The following is a 22,529-nucleotide window of genomic DNA, read 5'->3' as shown; positions in this document are numbered from 1 at the left end:
GTTCAGAAGTGGCTTGGTAGTCCTTTTCCTGTAGATGTCTGAGTGTGGTGACTCTTGATGCGCTGACTCCGGCTTCATTCTACTCATTGTGAAGCTCTCCCAAGTGTTTGAATCGGCTTTACTTGACAGTATTCTCAAGCTTGCGGTCATCCCTGTTGCTTGTGCACCTTTGCCTACCCAATTTCTTCCTTCCAGTCAACTTTGCATTTAATATGCTTTGATACATCACTCTGTAAACAGCCACCCCATACAGTAATGACCTTCTGTGACTTACTCTCTTTGTGGAGGGTGTCAATGATTGTCTCCTGGACCATTGCCAAGTCAGCAGTCTTCCCCATTAGTGTGGTTTCAAAAAACAAAAGATACCCGGATTTTATACTGTAGGGATTGTCATTCTCTTTACCAACCCAAAAAATATAATAAAATATATAATATAATACATTTCCACTTGAGTTTTCATAGATCACATAAATTTAATAATAAACGTTATTATATTATTATATATTATATTTTTATTATTTATAAATTACTATATATTATTATTAAATATATTAAACAAAATAAGAAATATTGTAATAATACTATTGTGCTATAAAAATAAAAAAAACAAAATGTAAAATTTATTTTACTGTAAAATTACTAATATGTACATCTTAATTTCTCTATTTTCAAATGGTATACCGCCAAACTTTTATTTTGACAGGTTGCTGGCAAATAAATAAATAAATGCTCTGCCGGTTTCAGGGTTTAATTGTTCGTTTACACGCGTGCAGCTCATTAAACGACTCGATTCACACACGGTAAAGAAACTCAGACATTTTGAGACTCTGAAACACTACATTATCATGAACTAGACGTGTGTAAATGACGTTCTTTGCTCTGAAACCAAAACACAAGCACTGCATTTACTTAATTAAATCACACTAATCCAGATTGCATTTCTATATATCGCGCAGCCCTAACTGTAAATCATAAGTATTTCCACACAGGATTTGCATCAGTGAATATGATTGGATGTCCTGAGAGCTTCCTGTGGTGTTCCTGCCTCCTGTCACTCTCTCTGATTCGCTAAGTCTCATGCTCCTCCCACTAAAAACGATCACTCATTGACTCTCTTCACACGGTGAAGATGCATGCAAAGTCCCAGAGCTTCTTTACAGTCGCTTCAGCTTGTTTTCTCCTCTATTTTAGACAGATGCATTAAATTAAAATGTCGTTGATTTAGTCCTTTTTTAGATCTGAAACGTAGTTATACGACTCTGTCGTAGTTGCTCTTCTGTTTCTTCAGCTGATCTTTTTGTGTGTGTGTCTTTTGGTTTGAAGTGTGTGTTTTGTGCATGTTGTGGTGTGTGTGTGTGTGTGTGTTGGACGTGTGCACATACACTAGTGTGTTAATTAAGGAAAGCTCATTGGTGGCACTTTGCACTGTTCTCGATATAGGATGCTTCGAGAATTCAGAGGACATACATCAGTAGAGTACGCATCTGTTCAGCACTTTAAAATAGTCATTTCAGCATCAATCCATACCACTTCAGACACGTCACATGGTCAAACATGCAGAGGAATTTTACATTAAAACATCATGTGTGAATGAATGTAAAATCTCTTAAAGCTAAAGGCCTGCGCAAAGCTTAATTTTGAATTTTTATTTTAATATTATTATTAATTTTATTGGTATTACTTTTTTTGTATGCGGCAGATATACCACAATAAATAACCAGAAAATGTATGTTTAGCTTGATGATTTTGTGCTGTACTGAGTTTCCCATATTTTAAAAATATCTTGTTTAAAAACAACAAGAAATCCACTTTATTAATATAATGTAAAACTGTAGGTTTGGGATAATTTTTTTCACCCTCCCAAGTAATTTGTATGAAAGATTATAATTTTCCTTTGGAATGCACATTCACAATAAGACCAGAAACATATAAACATACTATATTACTATAAGTAATTTTATATGATCATATATGATCATTTTAATGCAAGGGACTGAATATTTTCATGTATAAATATGTCTGAAATATTATTTGAAAATATTTGGTTTCTATTAATTTACATTGTTACATTTCTACCCACTGTAGGACTGTACTGTTAAGAGTGTTATATATTTATTTTTTGTGTATTTTGTTCAAATTGTTATTATTTATTTGACAATAAGGTTTCATTTGTTAACATATTTATCAAATATTTCAAATATTTATTATGCATATTTATATTTATTTTAATCTAATTGTATTATCTTTTAATACATTTATTTTAATCTATTTATTTTAATGTTGTTATATGTTGTTAATGTATCATATATTGAATATATTATTACTATTATCATTATTTATAATTTATATTCAATATTTTGTTATTTTTTGTATCTTTTTATTTTATAATCTATTTTTATTATTGCTAATTTATATATTTAATATTATATATTATATATTTTTATTTTAGAATTTATTATTATTATTGCTAATTTATATATTAAATATTTTATTTATAATATATTTTATATTTTATGCATGTATTTATTTTAATTTTGTTTTAATCAATTTACTTTAATCAAATATTTATTTTGTATGTATTTATTTTAATCAAATTTTTATTATGTTTGAATCAATTTATTTTAATCTATTTTTTTCATTTATTTTAATCTATTTTATTTATTTATGTATTTATTTAATTGAATCATGTTTTTCCACAGACCCACACACCCCTGGAATAGAGTAGCTTTAAATCAGCTGTAACTCATTGTGGTGAAAAAAACCAACTCCATTTTGCGTCCATTTTCCTTCAGTACGTTGGTATCATCTAGAATGGCTGATGCCATGAACCTGCATGAGCTGAGAATTTCCCTTCTCACAGGAAACAGATGCTCATGTTTAACAGCTCGCAGCATCCATACACCCCGTGTACCAGCGGCTCACAGACGCTCAGAGTGTGTGTGCAGTGACTCTTCTGGAGCTGTGTGTGTTTTACAGATGTTGATGTTTCTGTGGCTGGTCTTCGCAGCTCCTGATTTGTCCGCCCGTGACGCGCTTCTTTTTCGGACGGAGGGAGCCCTTCCACAAGCTGCTGATTCAGGGAGACTCTGCGGGCCGACTGACGGTTTGGAGCGTCCCGGAGACGTCGCCCTTACAGCCGCTGTCCTCCGCCGCAGGTACAGATCTCTCGCTTTATACTTCAGGAGCGCCAGTCCACCTGACGGCATGTGATACAGTTCAGAAAATCTAATTTCTCACACATTACAAAAAAAACTAACAAACATGAGAATATATCATTTTTAAAACTGTATTTAAAAACAATTTTTCTCACAAACTGTTAAAAATATTAACAGTATTGTAACTATTTTTGAACTTTTTTTACAAACTGAATATTTTTAACTATTTTTAAGAATATTTTCCCCCAAAACTATGAATATCATATACAGTATTGTAAGCATTAAAAACATTTTAAAGAGAAGTGTGGAAAAACACTTCAAAGTAATGTTTCACATACTAGTTAAAAAACAGTATGCACTATGCAGTTTATTCAGCTGTAGATTTTTTGAATTGTTTTGAATTGGCATCTTTGACATCCTTTGCCCCAGCCAGTTCAATGTCGCCCTCTGCTGTGTGTATTCAGTACTTCAATTTACATACTGCCCTCTTGTGTCCACTCTTAGTCTTGCACGTAATGCCAATAGAGAGTTCTCAAACCAGCACATAAACATGTTCATGTCCCACTTTGTGCACATATGATGCCTTTACCTCTGTCCCCCTCACAGAGCTCCAGGTGTCCGCCAGCATCAGTCTCCAGGAGGCCTTTGATAAGCTCATGCCGTCTCCAGCGGGCATCATTGACCAGCTGAGCGTCCTGCCCAGCTCCAGCGACCCCATTAAGGTGACGGCTAGCGTGTACATCCCGTCTCAGGGGCGGCTGGTGTGCGGACGAGAGGACGGCAGCATCATACTGGTTCCTGCTACACAGACGGCCATCGTTCAGCTCCTGCAGGGAGAACACATGCTGCGCAGGGGTGAGACACGCTCGCTGACTGCTGTTCATATTTCATCTTCATCATAATAATATTTATTATTTATTAATGAGCAATAAATAATAAATATTAGATTTTAATACAAATATTTAAATACATATTTGTATTATTATTTATTATTATAAATACATCTAATAATATGAAATAAAATAATTATATATCATTATATATTTATATATCATTATATTATTATATTAATGCTGTATTTAGTATATTTTATTAATACTTTTTAATATTAAAAGTATTAACAATAACCAATACTGTGTTTTTGTTTTACAGTTTTTCCTTCATATTAGCACACTATTATTGCTATTAAAATTACTATTATTATATGTTGTTAATGTATCATATATTGAATATATTATTACTATTATCATTTATATATTCAATATTTTATATATGCTATATTTTTGTATCTTTTTATTTTATAATTTATTTTTATTATTGCTAATTTATATATTTAATATTTATTTATAATATATTTTATATCTTTTTAATTTTAGAATGTACTATTATTATTATTGATATTAATATTATTAATATTATAATATAATATATTAATATATAATAATATCTTCTATATATTATAATTTATATATTTCATGTAATCTATAACAATATATTTATATTTTTTATTTTATGATTATTATTATTATATATATTAATGTGTGACTTAATTATAATAATAATAAAATATTATTGTTATTATTTATAATTTATATATTTATTTTATTTTCTATTATTAACTATTAATAATGCCAATTTTATTGTACATTATAAATAAAGAATATATTATTATTATTTATATTTATAACTTATATATTTATTTTTTTATTATTGATTTTTATATATATATATATATATATATATATATATATATATAAAATAGTATATATTATTGCTCATTTAATATTATATTTATATAATATATTTATATCTTTTTTTTAATTTTATTGTTGTTATAAGTATTATTATTAACAGTATTATATGTGACAATAACTGGTATTGTTTTTTGTTTTACTGTATTTTCTCAATATTAGCACACTATTACTGCTATTAATATTACCTATATTGATATACATTATAAATAATGTATTACTAGTATTATTACTATTATTATTATATATGCGTGACATGATTCCATTTATAATATTATTTACAAATATATTTATATTCATGATTATAATTTATCATCATAATTATTTTTATTAGCAGTGTTTTTAATGCCACTGCACCCCCATAACAACATGCTAACACTAACTAGTATTTTTTGTGTGTGTTTTTCTTTCTTTAAAACCATAACACAGCAAACGAAACCACGGCACTGTAAATGTGTGTGTAACGTCTGTCTCTCTCTCTGTAGGCTGGCCTCCTCATCGCACCCTCAGAGGTCACAGACACAAGGTCACGTGTCTGCTGTACCCGCATCAGGTGTCGCCACGCTACGATCAGCGCTCGCTGGTGTCCGGCGGCGTCGACTTCTCGGTCATCATCTGGGACATTTTCACGGGCGAGATGAAGCACATCTTCTGCGTGCACGGAGGAGAAATCACGCAGCTGATCGTGCCTCCGGAAAACTGCAGCGTAAGTGTTTTAAGAAGTAAAATAAGAGGGGATAACAGCTTTTGAAAGTGGGCGGGGCTTATTGGTCCAGATGTTTTCTCTGATTGGTCAAGTATGATGGCTGTAATCAATCTAGATCAATAGCTTTTCACTTTATATTTTCTAATTAGTTACTCAAATTAGTTAAAGACAATATTACTTTCTACATCCACAGTGTTGATAATTCAATTGTTGTTGTAAAGTATGTTTCATTCATACTCAACGCCAGAGGGCGCCCACGCGCAGAAAGTCCACAAGTGAGACTCATAGGAGTCATAAAACTTATGATGTTCCAGGAAATGCCTAATATGGACAAAGACATCCAGATTTTGCCACAGTATATGGTTTATCTGTGTTCTTCAAGCCATCTCGGGTGTTTTCAAAAGGATAACGTATATTTATCATGCATAGACTTTATTACTGTATAGAATACTATAAAATAATCTCATTTCTGCCTCATTCTGTGATAAGAAGCCACATCTGTCCACAGAAGGAAGTGATTTCAAGTGTAATTGTTACTTTTTTATGCAATAGTGTGATTCTTCAAGGCCACGATAATCACGTACTGAAAAATCTGTCCATCAAAACTCAAGATCATCGCCTGTCATCACGCACCCAAAAACGAATATTCTGTCGTCATTTACTCATCCGTACATTTCTTGTAAAGGTTCGTCTCTAGACATTGAAAAGTTCATCCAGCGCTAGACGGCTGCAGAATTTCTAATCTCAGAGTCTCACCTTGGTGACCAATTAGACAGAGACTTTCAGCACTAAATGTCAGGCGAAGAGGCTCCGGAGCCTCCGAAACGCAATCAAAAGAAATGCCTGCTCCGTTGTCATGGAAACGCTCCGAGTCTCCCTCTCTTAAGTCCTGTTTGACCTTTGCTGTAGGATTTGTTGTGGAAGGCAAACCTTGAGTGACCTTACGTGAAGTGAGCTGCTCTGCTTTTTAATTTGATTCGCACTGATATCATTTCCACCTTCATTGTTGGCAGGTTTGGACTTCTCTGTATTTTCGTTCAATCAGACGATGTTTTTGGCATTTCTCAGTTCACCTCTGTGTGAATAAAGCGAGACGGAATCGATCAGAGAGCCTCTGCTTGGGGTTTTAATCTTTATTATGAATGAAAATCTTGCCTTAAAGTACCAGCTCTGAAAGAAAATTTAATAGACATTAGTAAAGAGTTTAAAATATTCATTTAATATTAATTAGACCAGTCCTTCTTGACCAATCAGAGAGAACAGCTGGGCTGCTATGCTCCGCCCATTCTCTGATCCCACTGTTTCATGTTAGTTGTCATTCAATTTTATGCTAATTCTATTCTAGTCATTTCTTTTGACCTATAAATATTACAAGCTCATAAATAAGCTTTATTAGACATTGAATAGGTAATACTGATTAAACAGTTTAAAATATTAGTTTAATAGTTATTAGACTCGTCATTCTTGACCAGTTAGAGATAAATTAGCTGGTGATGTGACATTAGTTTAATGGCTCTAAAAAAAAACAAACTTTAATAGACATAGAATAGATTGAACAGAGTTTAAAATACAACATTAATGAGACACATTTTTTTCTTTTTTACTGTAACTAATATTAAAACATTCACTTTCTCTTAAAATCATCTGCTAAATGAATAAATATCAATGAAACATTCTTAACCAATCAGAGACAACTTCTGGGCCTCTAAGCCCCGCCTTTTCTCGTCTAGCTGTCATTGGTGATGGTTTCCTCTGCTCTTCCAGACGCGTGTGCAGCACTGTGTGTGTTCGGTGGCCAGCGATCACTCCGTCGGCCTGCTGAGTTTGAGAGAGCGGAAGTGCATCATGCTGGCCTCCAGACACCTCTTCCCCATCCAGGTCATCAAATGGAGGCCGTGTGACGATTATCTGGTGGTGGGCTGCTCCGACGGCTCTGTCTACGTGTGGCAGATGGACACAGGTGAGCCTGGGGTTAGGGTTCAAAGGTTAGAGGTCATCCTCATAGTTGCCTGGCAACATTGCAACTTGGGCTTATTAATATAGAATTTTGAGGATACATTTCTCACTCTATCTGTGTGTCTGTGTCCGATTAGAACACACACACTCACACCAACACACTCACCCACACACACACACACACACACACACACACACACACACACTGTCACACACAAACACACTCTCTCACAAACACACAATAACACACACAATCTCACACACTCACACACACACACACACACAAACACACACTCTCACACTGTCACACACTCTCACACCAACACACTCACCCACACACACACACACACACACACACCACACACATACACTCTCACTCACACACACACACACACACACATTCACACATTTGTGTGTCTGTCACACACACAGTCACACACAAACGCACTCTCTCACAAACACACAATAACACACAATCTTACACAAACACGCAAACACAAACACACACTCTCACACTAACACAAACTCTCACACCAACACACACACTCGCACCAATACACACACCAACACACACTCTCACACCAACACACTCACACACATTCAAACTCACATACACACACACTCAAACACTAACACACACACACACATACACTCACTCACACAAACACACACACATTCACACATTTGTGTGTCTGTCACACACACACACACAGTCACACACAAACACACTCTCACAAACACACAATCTCACACACACACACACATACACACACGCAAACACAAACACACACTCTCACACTAACACAAACTCTCACACCAACACACACACTCGCACCAATACACACACCAACACACACTCACACCAACACACTCACCCACACACACACACACATTCAAACTCACATACACACACACTCAAACACTCACACACACACACACACACTCACTCACATACACAAACTCACACACTCAAACACACTGTCACACACAGAAACACACTCTCTCACACACACAAAATCTCACACACACAATCTCACACACACAAACACACACTCACATCCACACACTGACACTCACTCACATTCACACACTCAAACATTCACACATTTGTGAGTCTGTCACACACACACACTCTCACACACACACACACACAATAACACTCACACACACAATCACACACACACACACACAATAACACACACAATCTCGCACACTCTCACACACATTCAAACACACACTCACACACAATATCACACATTTTTATTTCAGTTTTAGTTATTTTAATACTTTAACTTAAACTAAACGAAAATGAGACATTTTAATTTCAGCTATAGTTTATTTCAAGTAACAATTTTTTTGTAAGGTTTTAGCATTAATAACCCTGAGACAAGCGCGTTGAGTGTGTTTTTCATGAGGTGTGTGTGTTTCAGGAGCGCTGGACCGCTGTGTGATGGGTATAACAGCGGTGGAGATTCTGAACGCGTGCGACGAGGTCGTTCCTGCGGCTCTGGACTCTCTCAATCACCCCGCGGTGAACCTGAAACAGGCCATGACCCGCCGCAGTTTGGCTGCGCTCAAGAACATGGCCCAGCACAAGCTGCAAACGCTCGCCACCAACCTGCTCGCCGCCGACAACGCAGACAAGGTGAGAGAGCTGCGTGAGATCTAGAGAACCTTCATGCTTCCTTCAACAGTGAGTCGTGATCGAGATATTAATGAGAAGGAAGATTTCATAGCAGTCAGGTGTTATGCATTAGACTCAAAGTACGTCTGATTGGTCCAGAGTTGTCTTTATAGTCACAGTGTGTGATTTCTGCATAGTTCATAGTTGAAAAAAACTCCCTGAAACGCCTCCATTGTAGTCTTGAGTTTTCTTCACAATGTTCCTCATTTAAATAATTCATACACAGAATAAAGGGGCGGGGCCTGGTTGAGTTAGTTAGTAGTGTGTTGAAACTAGCGGTTATGGTAAGGGGTGGGACATTTCCCAAACACCAATCACAACACACTGCTCCAGCCGACCAATCAGAGCACATTGTGCTTTTCAGAAGGAGGGGCTTCATAGAGACAGGAACTAAACAGAGCGTTACTGACAGACTGGGAAGAGAGGAGCTGAACAATGGAGAATATGAGGAAAATAATCAACATTCAATCTAGTAGAGCCCGAAAACCTCATCAAGTCTTCGTAAAAGGGCGTAGCAGGTTCACTTTAAAAGTGCGCTCTTGATGTTGTCCTTTAGAGGACACTTTTTTACACTTGTCAGTGTTAATGCATTTATAAAAGAGTGTGTGTGTATTAATTTAGTAATGACCTGCTGGTGTGCGTCTATAGTTTGTTTCTATCATTGACACACTCTCGTCTGCTAGTGTTTATTTTACAGCACGCTTGTAAACACGCTTCTCTCGTCTGCATGCTAATAGCGCAGCTGCGTCTGCTCACGTTCACTGTCTACATTTAGAGCTGGCGATGATGTTTAGTGTGTCAGATTGTATTAGATTCGTTCTTATTGGCTGTCAGAGGTTTTGTTGGGGTGTGTTTGAATGTAGTCAAAAGTTTCTATGAGTTTGTTTTCGTTATTTTTCATTTGTCAGTAATAGTAAATTACTCTCAATCTGCATATTTGACCAAATGGATCATATAATAATGGGAATAATGGAATGGAATAATAAAGGAATAACGCTCCATCCAGCTGCGTTCAACACCCTGCATACTGTGAAGTAAGCAAATAAAATTCCACACAGAAAGAGTGTAGTGTGTGTCAGTGGTGTTGAACGTCCTCTAGAGGGCAGTGTGTCTCCATGATCGCTCCGTGTGTTTGTGTACATGAGGACATGATGTCATCACTCTCTGCTGTGTTCACAGGGTTTCTGACAGCAGGGAGAAACAGTGCTAAATGCAAATAGTAAACTACAGTTAACCATATAAAACTATATAATGTTGTTGTTAAAAGTCATGCATGCAGTCCAATTAATCTTGGGTCATATGGCAAAAACTGCTCCATTTAGCAGTGATATTAAAAGCATCATGTGATGTGAAGATCTGAAGCATATACTGTAGGAGGTTTGTACGCCGGTCTGGTATCAGGTGTCCTGTAATGATGCTCATCTTATGTGTTTAAAATAGCCCAGTGGTTCTGGGACGGCCTAATGATGCGCCCGCGTGTTTCTGGCCTCGGAAACGCTATCTGAGAGAGAGAGAGAGAGAGAGAGAGAGAGACAGGCTTCATTCAGCTAGTGTGTGTTCTTCAACACAACTGTGTCAGACAGACAGAAATTGTGTTACTGAGACCCACATCTATTTTATTATTATTATTATTATTTATTTATTTATTTTCAGGCAGACATTTATTCTTGAACACAACCGTGTCAGACAGAAATTGTGTTACTGAGAAAATTATGTATTTTATTATTTAAATTTATTATTAATTAATTTATATAATATATATATATTTTTTTTTAGTCAGACATTTATTTGTTTACTTCCGAAATGTTCTAATAATTTCAGATGATTTTATTTTTATTTATAGTGTGTATTTTTGAATACAGTGTCAGACAGACAGAAATTATTTTATTTTATTTTATTTATTTTTCGGTCATACATTTATTTACTTCTGGAATGTTCTAATAAGTTCAGATGATTTTATTTTTATTTAAAGTGTGTATTTTTGAACAGCACAACAGTGTCAGACAGGCAGAAATTATGTTACTGAGACCCACATATATTTATTTTAATATATATTTTTTTTTATTTTTTTATTTTTTTTTCAGTCAGACATTTATTCATTTAGTTCTGAAATGTTCTAAGAATGGCAAAAATTGTTACTGAGACCAACATATATTTTTCTAATTATTTTATTTTATTTCAGTCAGACATTTATTCTTGAGCACAGTGTCACGCATACAGAAATTGTTACAGAGACCCACATATATTGTGTGTCATTTATTTTGATATAATCTATTTAGATATTTATTTATTTAGTTTAGGAATGTTCTAATAATTTTAGGTGATATATATATATATATATATATATATATATATATTAGTGTGTGTGTGTGTGTATGTATGTATGTATGTGTGTGTTTTTATTTTTTAAGTTAAATAAGTTTACATTTTAAATTTTTTTTAATTTCTAAATTTTAATAAATAATGAAATTTAAATTAAATTTTTCAATCAGACATTTATTTATTCGGTTCTGAAATGTTCTAATAATTTGGTATGTTTTTATGTGGTCTGTATCTCTCAGATTTGTCTTCTTTCACTGCAACAGTTGCGTTTTATGTTGGTTTCCTAGAAGCGTGCAGGAGAATAAAAGGAGCGAGGCCTTGCGCTCTCTCTGTGTGTGTGTGTGTGTGTGTGTGTGTGTGATCAATGCGGCGTGCACCGGCCCCTCAGACCGCCGTCAGAGCCATTGAACAGAAACACAAAGAGCAGACATTGTCCGCCAGACTCCAGCAGTAGACATTACACTGAAGGACATGAAATACAGGAACACTTTACCGCAGTAAATACACTGCACTTCATAAGGGAAACTGATATTTAAAGAATCGTTTCCTCTCAAAAATCTGATTGCATGAGCCACGTTTTGGTTAGGTTTACCGTAACGCATGGCCTGCTGGATCATTTATTCAATGCTTTGTGTTCATATTTGTGTTTTAAACGGTTCAGCCACAGAAGTTTGGTTTAGGAAGCGTGTCTGAATCGGGCCGCTCGTAAACATCCTCCCTGATGTCTCTAATGGATCGCAGGTGCTTTGTTCATCGAATTAACATTGAATAACAATTAGCAAGCTCGCTATTTAATACGGGCCGACTGGAAGCAGATGAGATGAAATGAATGCTGGAGGGCTTAATGAGCATTAGAGATTATTACACAGATCATGAAATAAATAGATTATCCTGCGCGCTGATCAACTTTTGACTGATGTGTTTGAAGAAGACTCGCTGATTACTGCTTTTATAACGAGCTGCGCATTAGCTTTGATGAGGAGAAGGCCTTAAATCACATGACAATGCACCCAACTCACGACTAACAGAAGAGCATGTGTTTCACTTCAAGAACATGGAGAATGATTTTAGAATGAATATAAAAATAAGCATGATTTTTCTTTCTTTCTTTCTTTCATTTTGATTTTTTTTTTTTATTTATTAATTTGAATTAATTTATTAGTTAATTCATTAATATATAAATTCATTCAGTTAATTGTTTGTTCATGTATTTAATAATTCATTTAATCATTTATTCATTCATATATTTTAAATTTGAATTAATAAGTTTATTTATTAATTAAAGTTAACACAATTCATCTCAAATTGTGAATTGAAAATTATAAATTTTATAGAATTCTAATAAGTTTGTATAAAATATATTTTATAACGATAATATAACTTACATTTAATTTTAATTGTATTTATTTATTAATTCATTTAATCATTCATTTATTCATTTGTTTATTTAATCATGTTTATTTATTTAATCATATTTATTTATTCATAAATAAACATAACACAGATAATATAAACATAAATAAACATAAACATCTCAAATGAATAGAATTGAATTAAAAATTTGCCTATAATTTTTATAAACTTATAATAAATTATTAAAATATAATAATATATTTAATATTTGTAAAATATTAAAATATTATTTACATTTTTAATTATATTAATTAATTAAGTTAATCATCCATTTATTTATATAATCATTAATTTATTCATTCGTTCATTTATTTAATCATTTATTTATTTAATCATATATTTATTTATTCATTCATTCATATTTTATTTTTATTTGAATGAATGAATGAATTTATTTACTTATTAAAGTTAACACAATTCATCTCAGAATTTGAAAAGAAAATTTGCCTATATTTTTTTTTAGAAAATAATAATAATTTTTTATGAAACAAAATATTTTAGGAAGATAATAAATATTATTTGCAGTTAATTTTAATTACATTTATTTGTTAATTCATTCATTTATATATTCATTCATTCATTTATTCATTTATTTATTAATTCATTTATTTATTTGATCATTTATTTATTCATTCATATGTTTTCATTTTATTTTAATTAAGTTAACACAATTTCATCTAAAATTTTATTTAAAATTTCGATAGTCTTTTAATATTGTTACAATGATTTATAGGCTGTGGGCCGAATCCGAGATGCAGGTCTTGCTTTTATTAATTTCTTTCTTCTGCTGAACACACAAGATGTTTTGACGAATGTTGTTCAGCAAACAGTTTTTGGTCCCCATTGACTTCCACAGTATTTTTTTCTATTTTATGTAAGTCAGTGGGGATCATCAACTGTTTGGAGAGTCAGTCAATAATGACATATTGTCATTTTCAGGTGAACTGTCCCTTTAAGACAAAGGCTGTTTGACTCTTCACTACAGATTCAGAGAAACACTCCCATGCGCTCTCACTACAGTTTCCTTCTCATCATTGAGACCGCTGGAGCAAAATCATTGACCCGAGCTTCTGTTGTTCCAGAACAGTTCCAGACACAGTTTTCTCTTGTAAAGTTGTTCCTTTTATAGATGGTTTGCTTTGAATCAGTGACAGGACACAACACTTCCTGAAAAAAAACAACTGAGGTGTCTATTCCACTTAAATCTTTTTTCTTCATCTCTTGCTGTAGGGTAACCTTCCCAAATACTCCCATAACTCTCTGGTGGTCCAGGCCATGAAGACGAACGTCACGGATCCGGACATGCACGTGCTATTTTTCGACGTGGAGGCTGTGATCATCCAGTTACTGACGGAGGAGGCCCAGCGGCCCAATCCCACCCTCGTCTCCCCTGAAACGCTGCAGAAAGCCCCCGGTGGGGCGGACAAGGGCGGGTCCTTCCTGGCCAATAAGATTTTCAAACAGGTCAGATTTTAGACTGCTTAGCGAAAGGGCTTCTTAAAGCTGTTGCATGATTGTGCAAATCATTCAATAGACAGAAAGAGTTTATTTTTTTCATATCATTGAACAAAAGGCCTTCAGTACATAGCAATCTACTGTACAATCAACTTTATAAATCTGTCAAATGCTGATTTTTCGTACTTTCCGTACAGGACGTGTTCTTGCATTTCATCTGCCTTGTTTTTCAATGCAGCAGCTCTGAGACTTTAAACTTCAGTTGCTCTGATAGTCGGAAAATCCCTTATTGGGAAATTTAAATATGGTTCAGAGGGCGAGATTAAATGCATTTACAGTATATATATTAAACATTATAGTTTAAGGCGTTATAGTTTGTAGTTAAGAAAGGAATTATTAAAAGTTGTCAACAGGGTTATTATTGTAAACTAAAACAAACTATTAAAAACATTTCTGTTAACTGAAATGAAGCTGAAATAAAAATGTAAAAAATATTTGAAGAACTTAATATGAACGAAGATTAGAAATTTTGCCTCAGCAATAAATACAATAATGAAATTAAATAAGTTTAAGTTGAATCACTAAAATTATTAACTGGAAATAAATAAAAATGAAAACTAACTAAAACTGAAATAACAGTAAATTAAACATAAATAGTGATTTAAAAAAAAAAGCACAACGAAATTACTAAAAATGAAACTAAAATTAACACAAAAACTAAAAAATATAAAAAATAAAAGCTATTCAAAATGTCACATGATGTGTCCGTTTCATCGCTGCACAGGTGAAGGAGACCATTAAAGAAAACATCAAGGAGCACCTGCTGGATGAAGACGAGGATGAGGAGGAGGAGCAGCGGCGGCGCGAGGAGAAGTCCAAGTCTCTGAGTCTGCTGGAGTACAACCTGACCATGGACACGGCCAAACTCTTCATGTCCTGCCTGCACGCCTGGGGTCTGAACGGAGAGCTGGACGAGGTGTGTCTGAACCGCCTGGGCATGCTCCGCCCGCACACGCCCATCTCCTTCGGCCTGATCTCCCGCGGCGGGCACATGTCGCTGATGCTGCCCACCTTCAAGGACTCGCTGCTCCGACAGCTGGCGCAGGGGTCCGCCGAGGGCCGCAAACTCTCTGTCTCTGAGATCGTGGGCAAGGGCACGTACGGTGTGTCGAGAGCCGTGACCACACAGCACCTGCTGTCCGTCATCTCGCTGGCCAACACGCTGATGGGCATGACTAACGCCACGTTCATCGGAGAGCACATGAAGAAAGCGCCAGTCAGGTGAAATCACACACACACACACACACCTGCAGACAAACAAACACTCATAATAATCACAGTCAGCATGTTATACCAAACAAACACTTATAATCACTGTCAGCATGTTATACCAAACAAAAACTCATAATAATCACCGTTAGCATGTTATACCAAACAAACACTGATAATAATCACTGTTAGCATGTTATACCAAACAAACACTTATAATAATCACTGTCAGCATGTTAGACCAAACAAACATGTTATACCAAACCAACACTCATAATATTCACTGTCAGCATGTTATATCAAACAAACATGTTAAACCAAACACTCATAATAATCACTGTCAGCATGTTATATCAAACAAACATGTTAAACCAAACACTCATAATATTCACTGTCAGCATGTTATATCAAACAAACATGTTAAACCAAACACTCATAATAATCACTGTCAGCATGTTATATCAAACAAACATTATACCAAACACTCGTAATCACTGTCAGCATGTTATACCAAACAAACACTCATAATAATCACCGTCAGCATGTTATACCAAACAAACATGTTATACCAAACAAACACTCATAATATTCACTGTCAGCATGTTATACCAAACAAACACTCATAATAACCACCGTCAGCATGTTATACCAAACAAACGTTATACCAAACAAACACTCATAATAATCACTGTCAGCATGTTATACCAAACAAACGTTATACCAGACAAACACTCATAATAATTACCTTCAGCATGGTATACCATACAAACATGTTATACCAAACAAACACTCATAATCACGGTCAGCATGTTATACCAAACAAACATGTTATACCAAACAAACACTCATAATATTCACTGTTAGCATGTTAAACCAAACACTCATAATAATCACTGTCAGCATGTTATACCAAACAGACATGTTATACCAAACAAACACTCATAATAATCACCGTCAGCATGTTATACCAAACAAACATTATACCAAACACTCATATCTCTGTCAGCATGTTATACCAAACAAACGTAATCACTGTCAGCGTGTTATACCAAACAAACACTCATAATCACGGTCAGCATGTTATACCAAACAAACACTCATAATAATCACCGTCAGTATGTTATACCAAACAAACATGTTATACCAAACAAACACTCATAATATTCACTGTTAGCATGTTAAACCAAACACTCATAATAATCACTGTCAGCGTGTTATACCAAACAAACATGTTATACCAAACAAACACTCATAATAACCACCGTCAGCATGTTATACCAAACAAACGTTATACCAAACAAACACTCATAATAATCATTGTCAGCATGTTATACCAATCAAAGATCTGATCGCATCACAAGTGTTCATTGTGTCTTAGAGATGCATGGTGATCAAATCGCTCTCTAACCACTTTCATATCAGGGTTATTATCCATAACTAAAATGATTAAAAACATTTCTGTTCATTGAAATAAAGCTGAAAATATAAATATTAGTTATTAAACTGTATGAAATATTTCACATATTTAACCCCCCAAAAAATAAGGAATAAAAATAAGACATTATATTTTGAATAAAGGAAATGGAGCCTTTTTTTTCGCATTGGAATTTACTCAAATTCTATATAATATATAATATATATAATATAATATATAATATATATATAAACATTTTTTATATTTTTTTATATATTTTTACTAGTGGGTGTAGGACACTATAGTTCATTTATGTAACTGAGGATAGCAAAATAAAGTAAACTGACATATTATACCCAAAATTCTTCATACAGTGGACTACCAGTAAAATTAATAAAAAATTGGAACCAAAAATCATTCAGACACTTTGACCTGACCATGTTTTGCTTAAGCGTTATCTAACATAATTAATTAATTTTTTCTGACACAGTTTAATTCTGAGATCTAAGTAATTATTTTTGTACTTCAAGTTAAACTGTAAGAAAATGAGAAACGATGTCTCGGCAACTCAACACAGCGTAGAAAGAAAGTAAACAACCTTCAAGCATCAGGCGGACAGCAGACATTGGGGCGTTTCAGCCCGCTGTTTCTATTGTTTACCTGTGTTTTCTTCTGCGTATCTGGGGGCTTTAATTTTCGCGGGCTCCCAGGGGTCGGATGGAGGTTCAGGCACGTGTGCGGACAGTGAGATAGAACGTCTCGAAGCGTGAAGCGTCTCATCTCCACCCAGGGGCAGCGACCAACACTCGTTCCCAGGGGAAGGGTGCTGTTGTTCTGGTCATGATGGCCCCGCGGGGTGGAAGCGACTGAAGGGTATTGAGCTCTCGCTCTCTCTCTCGCACTGGGGTCACTGTTTGTTTGCTGATCGTTCGGCTTGTCCGCAGGTGAGAGATTTTACTGTCGTGCTCTGCAGGTAAACTGACGGGCGGTTGGCAACACGTGAAATCCGTCAATACGCTCCGTCAATGTGTTTGTGTATCATGTTTAGATTGAAGGGCAGCGCCACCGATTTCTTTCAAAGTCAGAGTTTTACCTTGAAATAACTTTCACGAGTCAATATAATGAGTGTAATTTTGAAGTAGCGGTTTATTTTAAGATTCAGCGATAGGTTTTTACGTTCATTTATTCTTAAAACTGATATTTTATCTTACTAATATGTGTATCATTTACAGGTGGTGTTATTTTTATCCATGTGAGCCAGAAAAACAGTCCTGTTTGTTTAAAAAAAAAAAAAAAAAAAAGATATTAAAACATTTCTGAGCATCTTTCAACCTCTGTGTTGCTCTGAGCAAAATTTGCTCCAGATTTTTATGAGGCAATTTCACATTTATAGCCTTACTTTAGATTTGTTTTTTAAACTCTTTAGAGGGCAAAGTTACGCAGTGGAAAGCTAAAACGGCCAAAAAGATGGTATTTTCAATAACTTGTCAATATACTTCTCAAACAAGCCCAGGATGAAACTGGCAGAAATGTTACAGGTGAAATAAAAGCGCTGTGTTATTGCTGTTGGTGGACGTTTGGACTGTTTTCATCAAACTGCAGTTTTAGTGTCTTTTATAATGTTTCAGAAGGTTTTATAAAGCAGTCTAAAACTTTCCTGGCACACACACACGTTTCTTGAGTTCATATCAAATGTCTTTTGACTGTATAGTTTGGCAGTGAAACGTTTCAAACTAGTCTCTACTAAACCTACAACTTCTTAAACTCAGTCAGAAGTCTGTTGTTTCATACCTTCTCTCTTCTCTTAAAATGTGGTTTTGAAAAGCTAAATTCTGAGCCGAATGTGAATCAAAGATCTCAGAGAAGCTTCAATTGAAGTTTTAACGAGGTCAGGCTCTCGTTAGAGTGAAAATGACAGGTGGAGCAGAGAGTAATGATGACAGGACGAGTAAAACACTGAATAGAGACGGAGAGAAAGACAGCCAGTATAAAAGAGAGAGAGATCTTGTGTGTAGAAGAGATAACAAGCTGACTATACGACGACATCTCTTTACTTCCTACAAATGACAGGAGTTTTTCCAACTAGAGTTGGGCGATATCCCTTACATGGATACAAAAGGATATATTTAAATATCTTCTCATGTTCGTTATACATTTTAATATATTTATGTATTTTATTTTATTTTATTCCAATCAATAAGTAGATAGATTCAAAATGGTAGATTCAAAATGTTTAATGCAACAATTAAAATGCATTATGTGTTTGTGACAGTGTTATATTAGTTTTATTATAGTTTTATTAATATTTTGAATTAGATTTTTAGTTTACATGTTAATTTTAGTTCAATTTTAGTAATTTTGTTATGAGCTTTTGTCATTTTATTTGTTTTTTCTATTTAAATACTGCTATTTAGGTTTAAATTTATTTAGTTTTAGTTTTTATTTATTTCAAGTTAATAATTTTAGTGTAGTTTATTGCCAAGAAAACATTTCTAATTTTAATTTAGTTTAAGTTTTTCAACTAATATTTATGTTTTATTTTATTTCAGCATTATTTCAATTAACAGAAGCTGTTTTGTACTAGCTTGTGATTGTTAACAGGATATTATATTGATGCTTATGATATTGAAAAAAAAAAAAAAAAACATATTTAAGGAAAAAAGGTCTTATTTATTTACTATAAACAACGACATTCAAGTAAAAACAGTGAAAAAATATTTCAAAGTGGCCAACAGGATTTACCTTGTAAACTGGAACAAAGACCAACAAAAACTATTTTAAGCACATTTTAAACTCATGACAATAAACTGAAATAAGTATGTAAGTTGAAGTATTAAAATTAGTAACTGGAAATAAATAAAAACTAAAACTTAAATTAAACCTAAAAAGCAATATTTAAAAAAAAAAGAAAAAAAAAGAATAAAATCACATAAAAATCACATAATAAAATGACCAAAAATTAAACTAAAATTAACACAAAAACTAAAAAATATCAAAATAAAAGCTAATTCACAATATTAATAAAGCTAAAATACACACAGTCCTGCATAAACGCACATCCTCACGCCGGTCTGATGTTAAATTCTGCTGCAGATACAGTGTGTGTGTTAAATATTTCATTTGGCCTTTTGTGTTTCAGGCCCCCAAGACCAGGCACCCCCGAGAGCCCGAGAAAGAGCATCCCGCAGGCCTCCAGCCCGGCCCTGCAAGGACAGATCAAACAAGGTAACTACAAAGACAGAGAGCTCGCCTTGAAAATAAAGTCTGCCAATGTGAAAAATCCTGCTCTCGCTGTAAAACAAACACCGCTCGAGCTTCACACACACTAAACCCTCCGACTGCTGTTTTTTGTTTTGTTTTGTTTTTTGTGTTGTTGTGTTTTGTTTTGTTTCGTTTTGTTTTGTTTCATCAATCAGAGGAACCATGACTTGACTAATCAGTTGTTGACAGGTAGACTCATAATGTTTAATACAATGGTTAAAATGCACGATATAGAAGTATTTGCATTAATTTTATTTATTTATTTATTTTTATTCTAGTCAAAGGAACCATGACTTGACTAATCAGTCGTTGATATTTTTATTTTATTTTTTTATCTATTTATTTTTTATTATTCCTTTCAGAGGAACCATGATTTGACTAATCAGTTGTTGTTTATTATTTTGTTTTATTTTATCTTATTTTATTTTATGGAACCCTGACTTGACTAATCAGTTGATTTTTATTTTATTTTTTTATTTTATTTTAGCAAACCATGACTTGACTAATTAGTTGTTGTCAGGTAGTTTCATAATGTTTAATGCAACCATTAAAATGTAGTAAAAGTGTAGAAGTATTTGCATTAGGGGTGTGTTTAGGGGTTATTGACAAAAATTGATATCTTGATATTTTGTCGTTAACAACATTTAAAGTTTATTCTTCTTTTAATACTAAGAAAGCTTTCTATATTTAGTGCACTTTTCTTTCCTTCCATCTTTTCTTTCTTCATTTTTTGTGTTCTGTCTGGTTTTTAGATGGTTTCCATTTTGCATTTCTTGCGTTTCATATCGTCCAACAGATAAAAAAAAAATGCAGATCTTAGCAAATGCCAATAATAATACGTCTTGTTTTGAACGCAAGTTTTGTTAGACAGTTCTAGATAATGGTCCAGTGTCTGTTTAAACCCTGTTAGTAACACACACACACACACACGCTCTTCCTCAACACGTGCCCTAATTTGTCCCCCGTCCAGAGCAGCTATTGTTGGGCCACAATAGAGGAGGACTGTGAATAATCGTTTGTGTTGAGTTACACACGCCACACGCCTGTTTGGCCTCATTCAGAGGGGAAGTGGCTTCTGTTGTGCTCTTCTCTTTGACCAGAAGGGCCTGCAGCGTTTCTTTCTCATGCTAAAAGTCTTTCACGGGACAAAACCGCCGCGAGAAGCATCAGGCCTCCGTGTCCGGCGTTCTGACACGCGCCTGTCCGATGAATTCTCACGCCGGATGAGATTGCGTTTAGAGAAGGTTATGATTCAGTTTTTATCACTCAGAGAGAGAGAGAGAGAGAGAGAGAAAGAGAGAGCGGGTCCTCGGAGATGTGCTGAGAATATTGATTTAACACTTCTCTTTAGGTTTGTACACATAATGAAAGTTATTCAACGCGTGTAGCGTTTTTTCCCTCCTCTCGTTTCCTCGTATTGATCCGGACGGGTTTGTGAAACTGTGCTCAGGTTGTGTTATTAAGTGTTTTTTAATGGAGTCGTTCTTTAAGTCGCGTGCCAAGATAAAAGCCAAGCGTGAGCCGGCAGAAGCAGGGATTTAGAAAAACAAATGCCTGCGTTTTGAGCAGATCTCGCTGTGAGTTTCAGTCTGAGAGCGCTGAAGAGGCCAGCAGATTATTTTTAGCACAGAAAAACTGATATAAAGATGCTTTTTAATTGTCATGAAGTGCCTTTTTAAAATTCACTTTTCTTTTAAACTGGAGTTTAATGGCTTTTATTCCATGTCTGTCAGCTTTGATCTATATATGCTGTTGTATTCCAGACTAAATTTTTTGACTATTTTTAGCTAGACTTGTAATGTAAATAAAGACAGGTTTTTGACCAGCTTGCTTGAGGACAGCATTACTAGTAGTAGATATGGTTAACCGATATGGGTTTTTCTATTGCTGATACTGATATCTATTAAGCTGATAATGGTGACTTTAAAGGATTAGTTCACTTCAGAATTCAGATTTCCTGATAATTTACCCATGTCATCCAAGATGTTCATGTCTTTTTTTCTTCAGTCGAAAAGAAATGAAGGTTTTTGAGGAAAACATTCCAGGATTTTTCTCCATATAGTGGACTTCACTGGGGTTCAACGGGTTGAAGGTCCAAATGTCAGTTTCAGTGCAGCTTCAAAGAGCTCTACATGATCCCAGA

At 34.5% G+C, this 22,529-nt stretch overlaps 1 protein-coding gene across 6 annotated transcripts in view; it reads left to right on the top strand.

Moving 5' to 3' along the window:
* Positions 1–22,529, top strand: part of LOC127504274 (WD repeat-containing protein 7) — a 94,014-nt gene that overhangs the window by 11,353 nt on the left and 60,132 nt on the right. For all 6 annotated transcript variants that reach the window (XM_051878835.1, XM_051878834.1, XM_051878831.1 and 3 more), the window contains 8 exons: positions 3,008–3,155; positions 3,762–4,010; positions 5,392–5,612; positions 7,377–7,572; positions 8,999–9,213; positions 14,218–14,451; positions 15,227–15,723; positions 20,265–20,350. In XM_051878835.1, coding sequence (XP_051734795.1) covers positions 3,008–3,155; positions 3,762–4,010; positions 5,392–5,612; positions 7,377–7,572; positions 8,999–9,213; positions 14,218–14,451; positions 15,227–15,723; positions 20,265–20,350 — 1,846 coding nt within the window. The remainder of the gene's footprint in view (positions 1–3,007; positions 3,156–3,761; positions 4,011–5,391; positions 5,613–7,376; positions 7,573–8,998; positions 9,214–14,217; positions 14,452–15,226; positions 15,724–20,264; positions 20,351–22,529) is intronic.

This window comes from Ctenopharyngodon idella, chromosome 21 (genome assembly GCF_019924925.1).
Source record: "Ctenopharyngodon idella isolate HZGC_01 chromosome 21, HZGC01, whole genome shotgun sequence".
Classification (NCBI taxonomy): domain Eukaryota; kingdom Metazoa; phylum Chordata; class Actinopteri; order Cypriniformes; family Xenocyprididae; genus Ctenopharyngodon; species Ctenopharyngodon idella.
The sequence above is the reverse complement of the archived record's forward strand: the minus strand, read 5'-3'. Positions and strand labels throughout refer to the sequence as shown.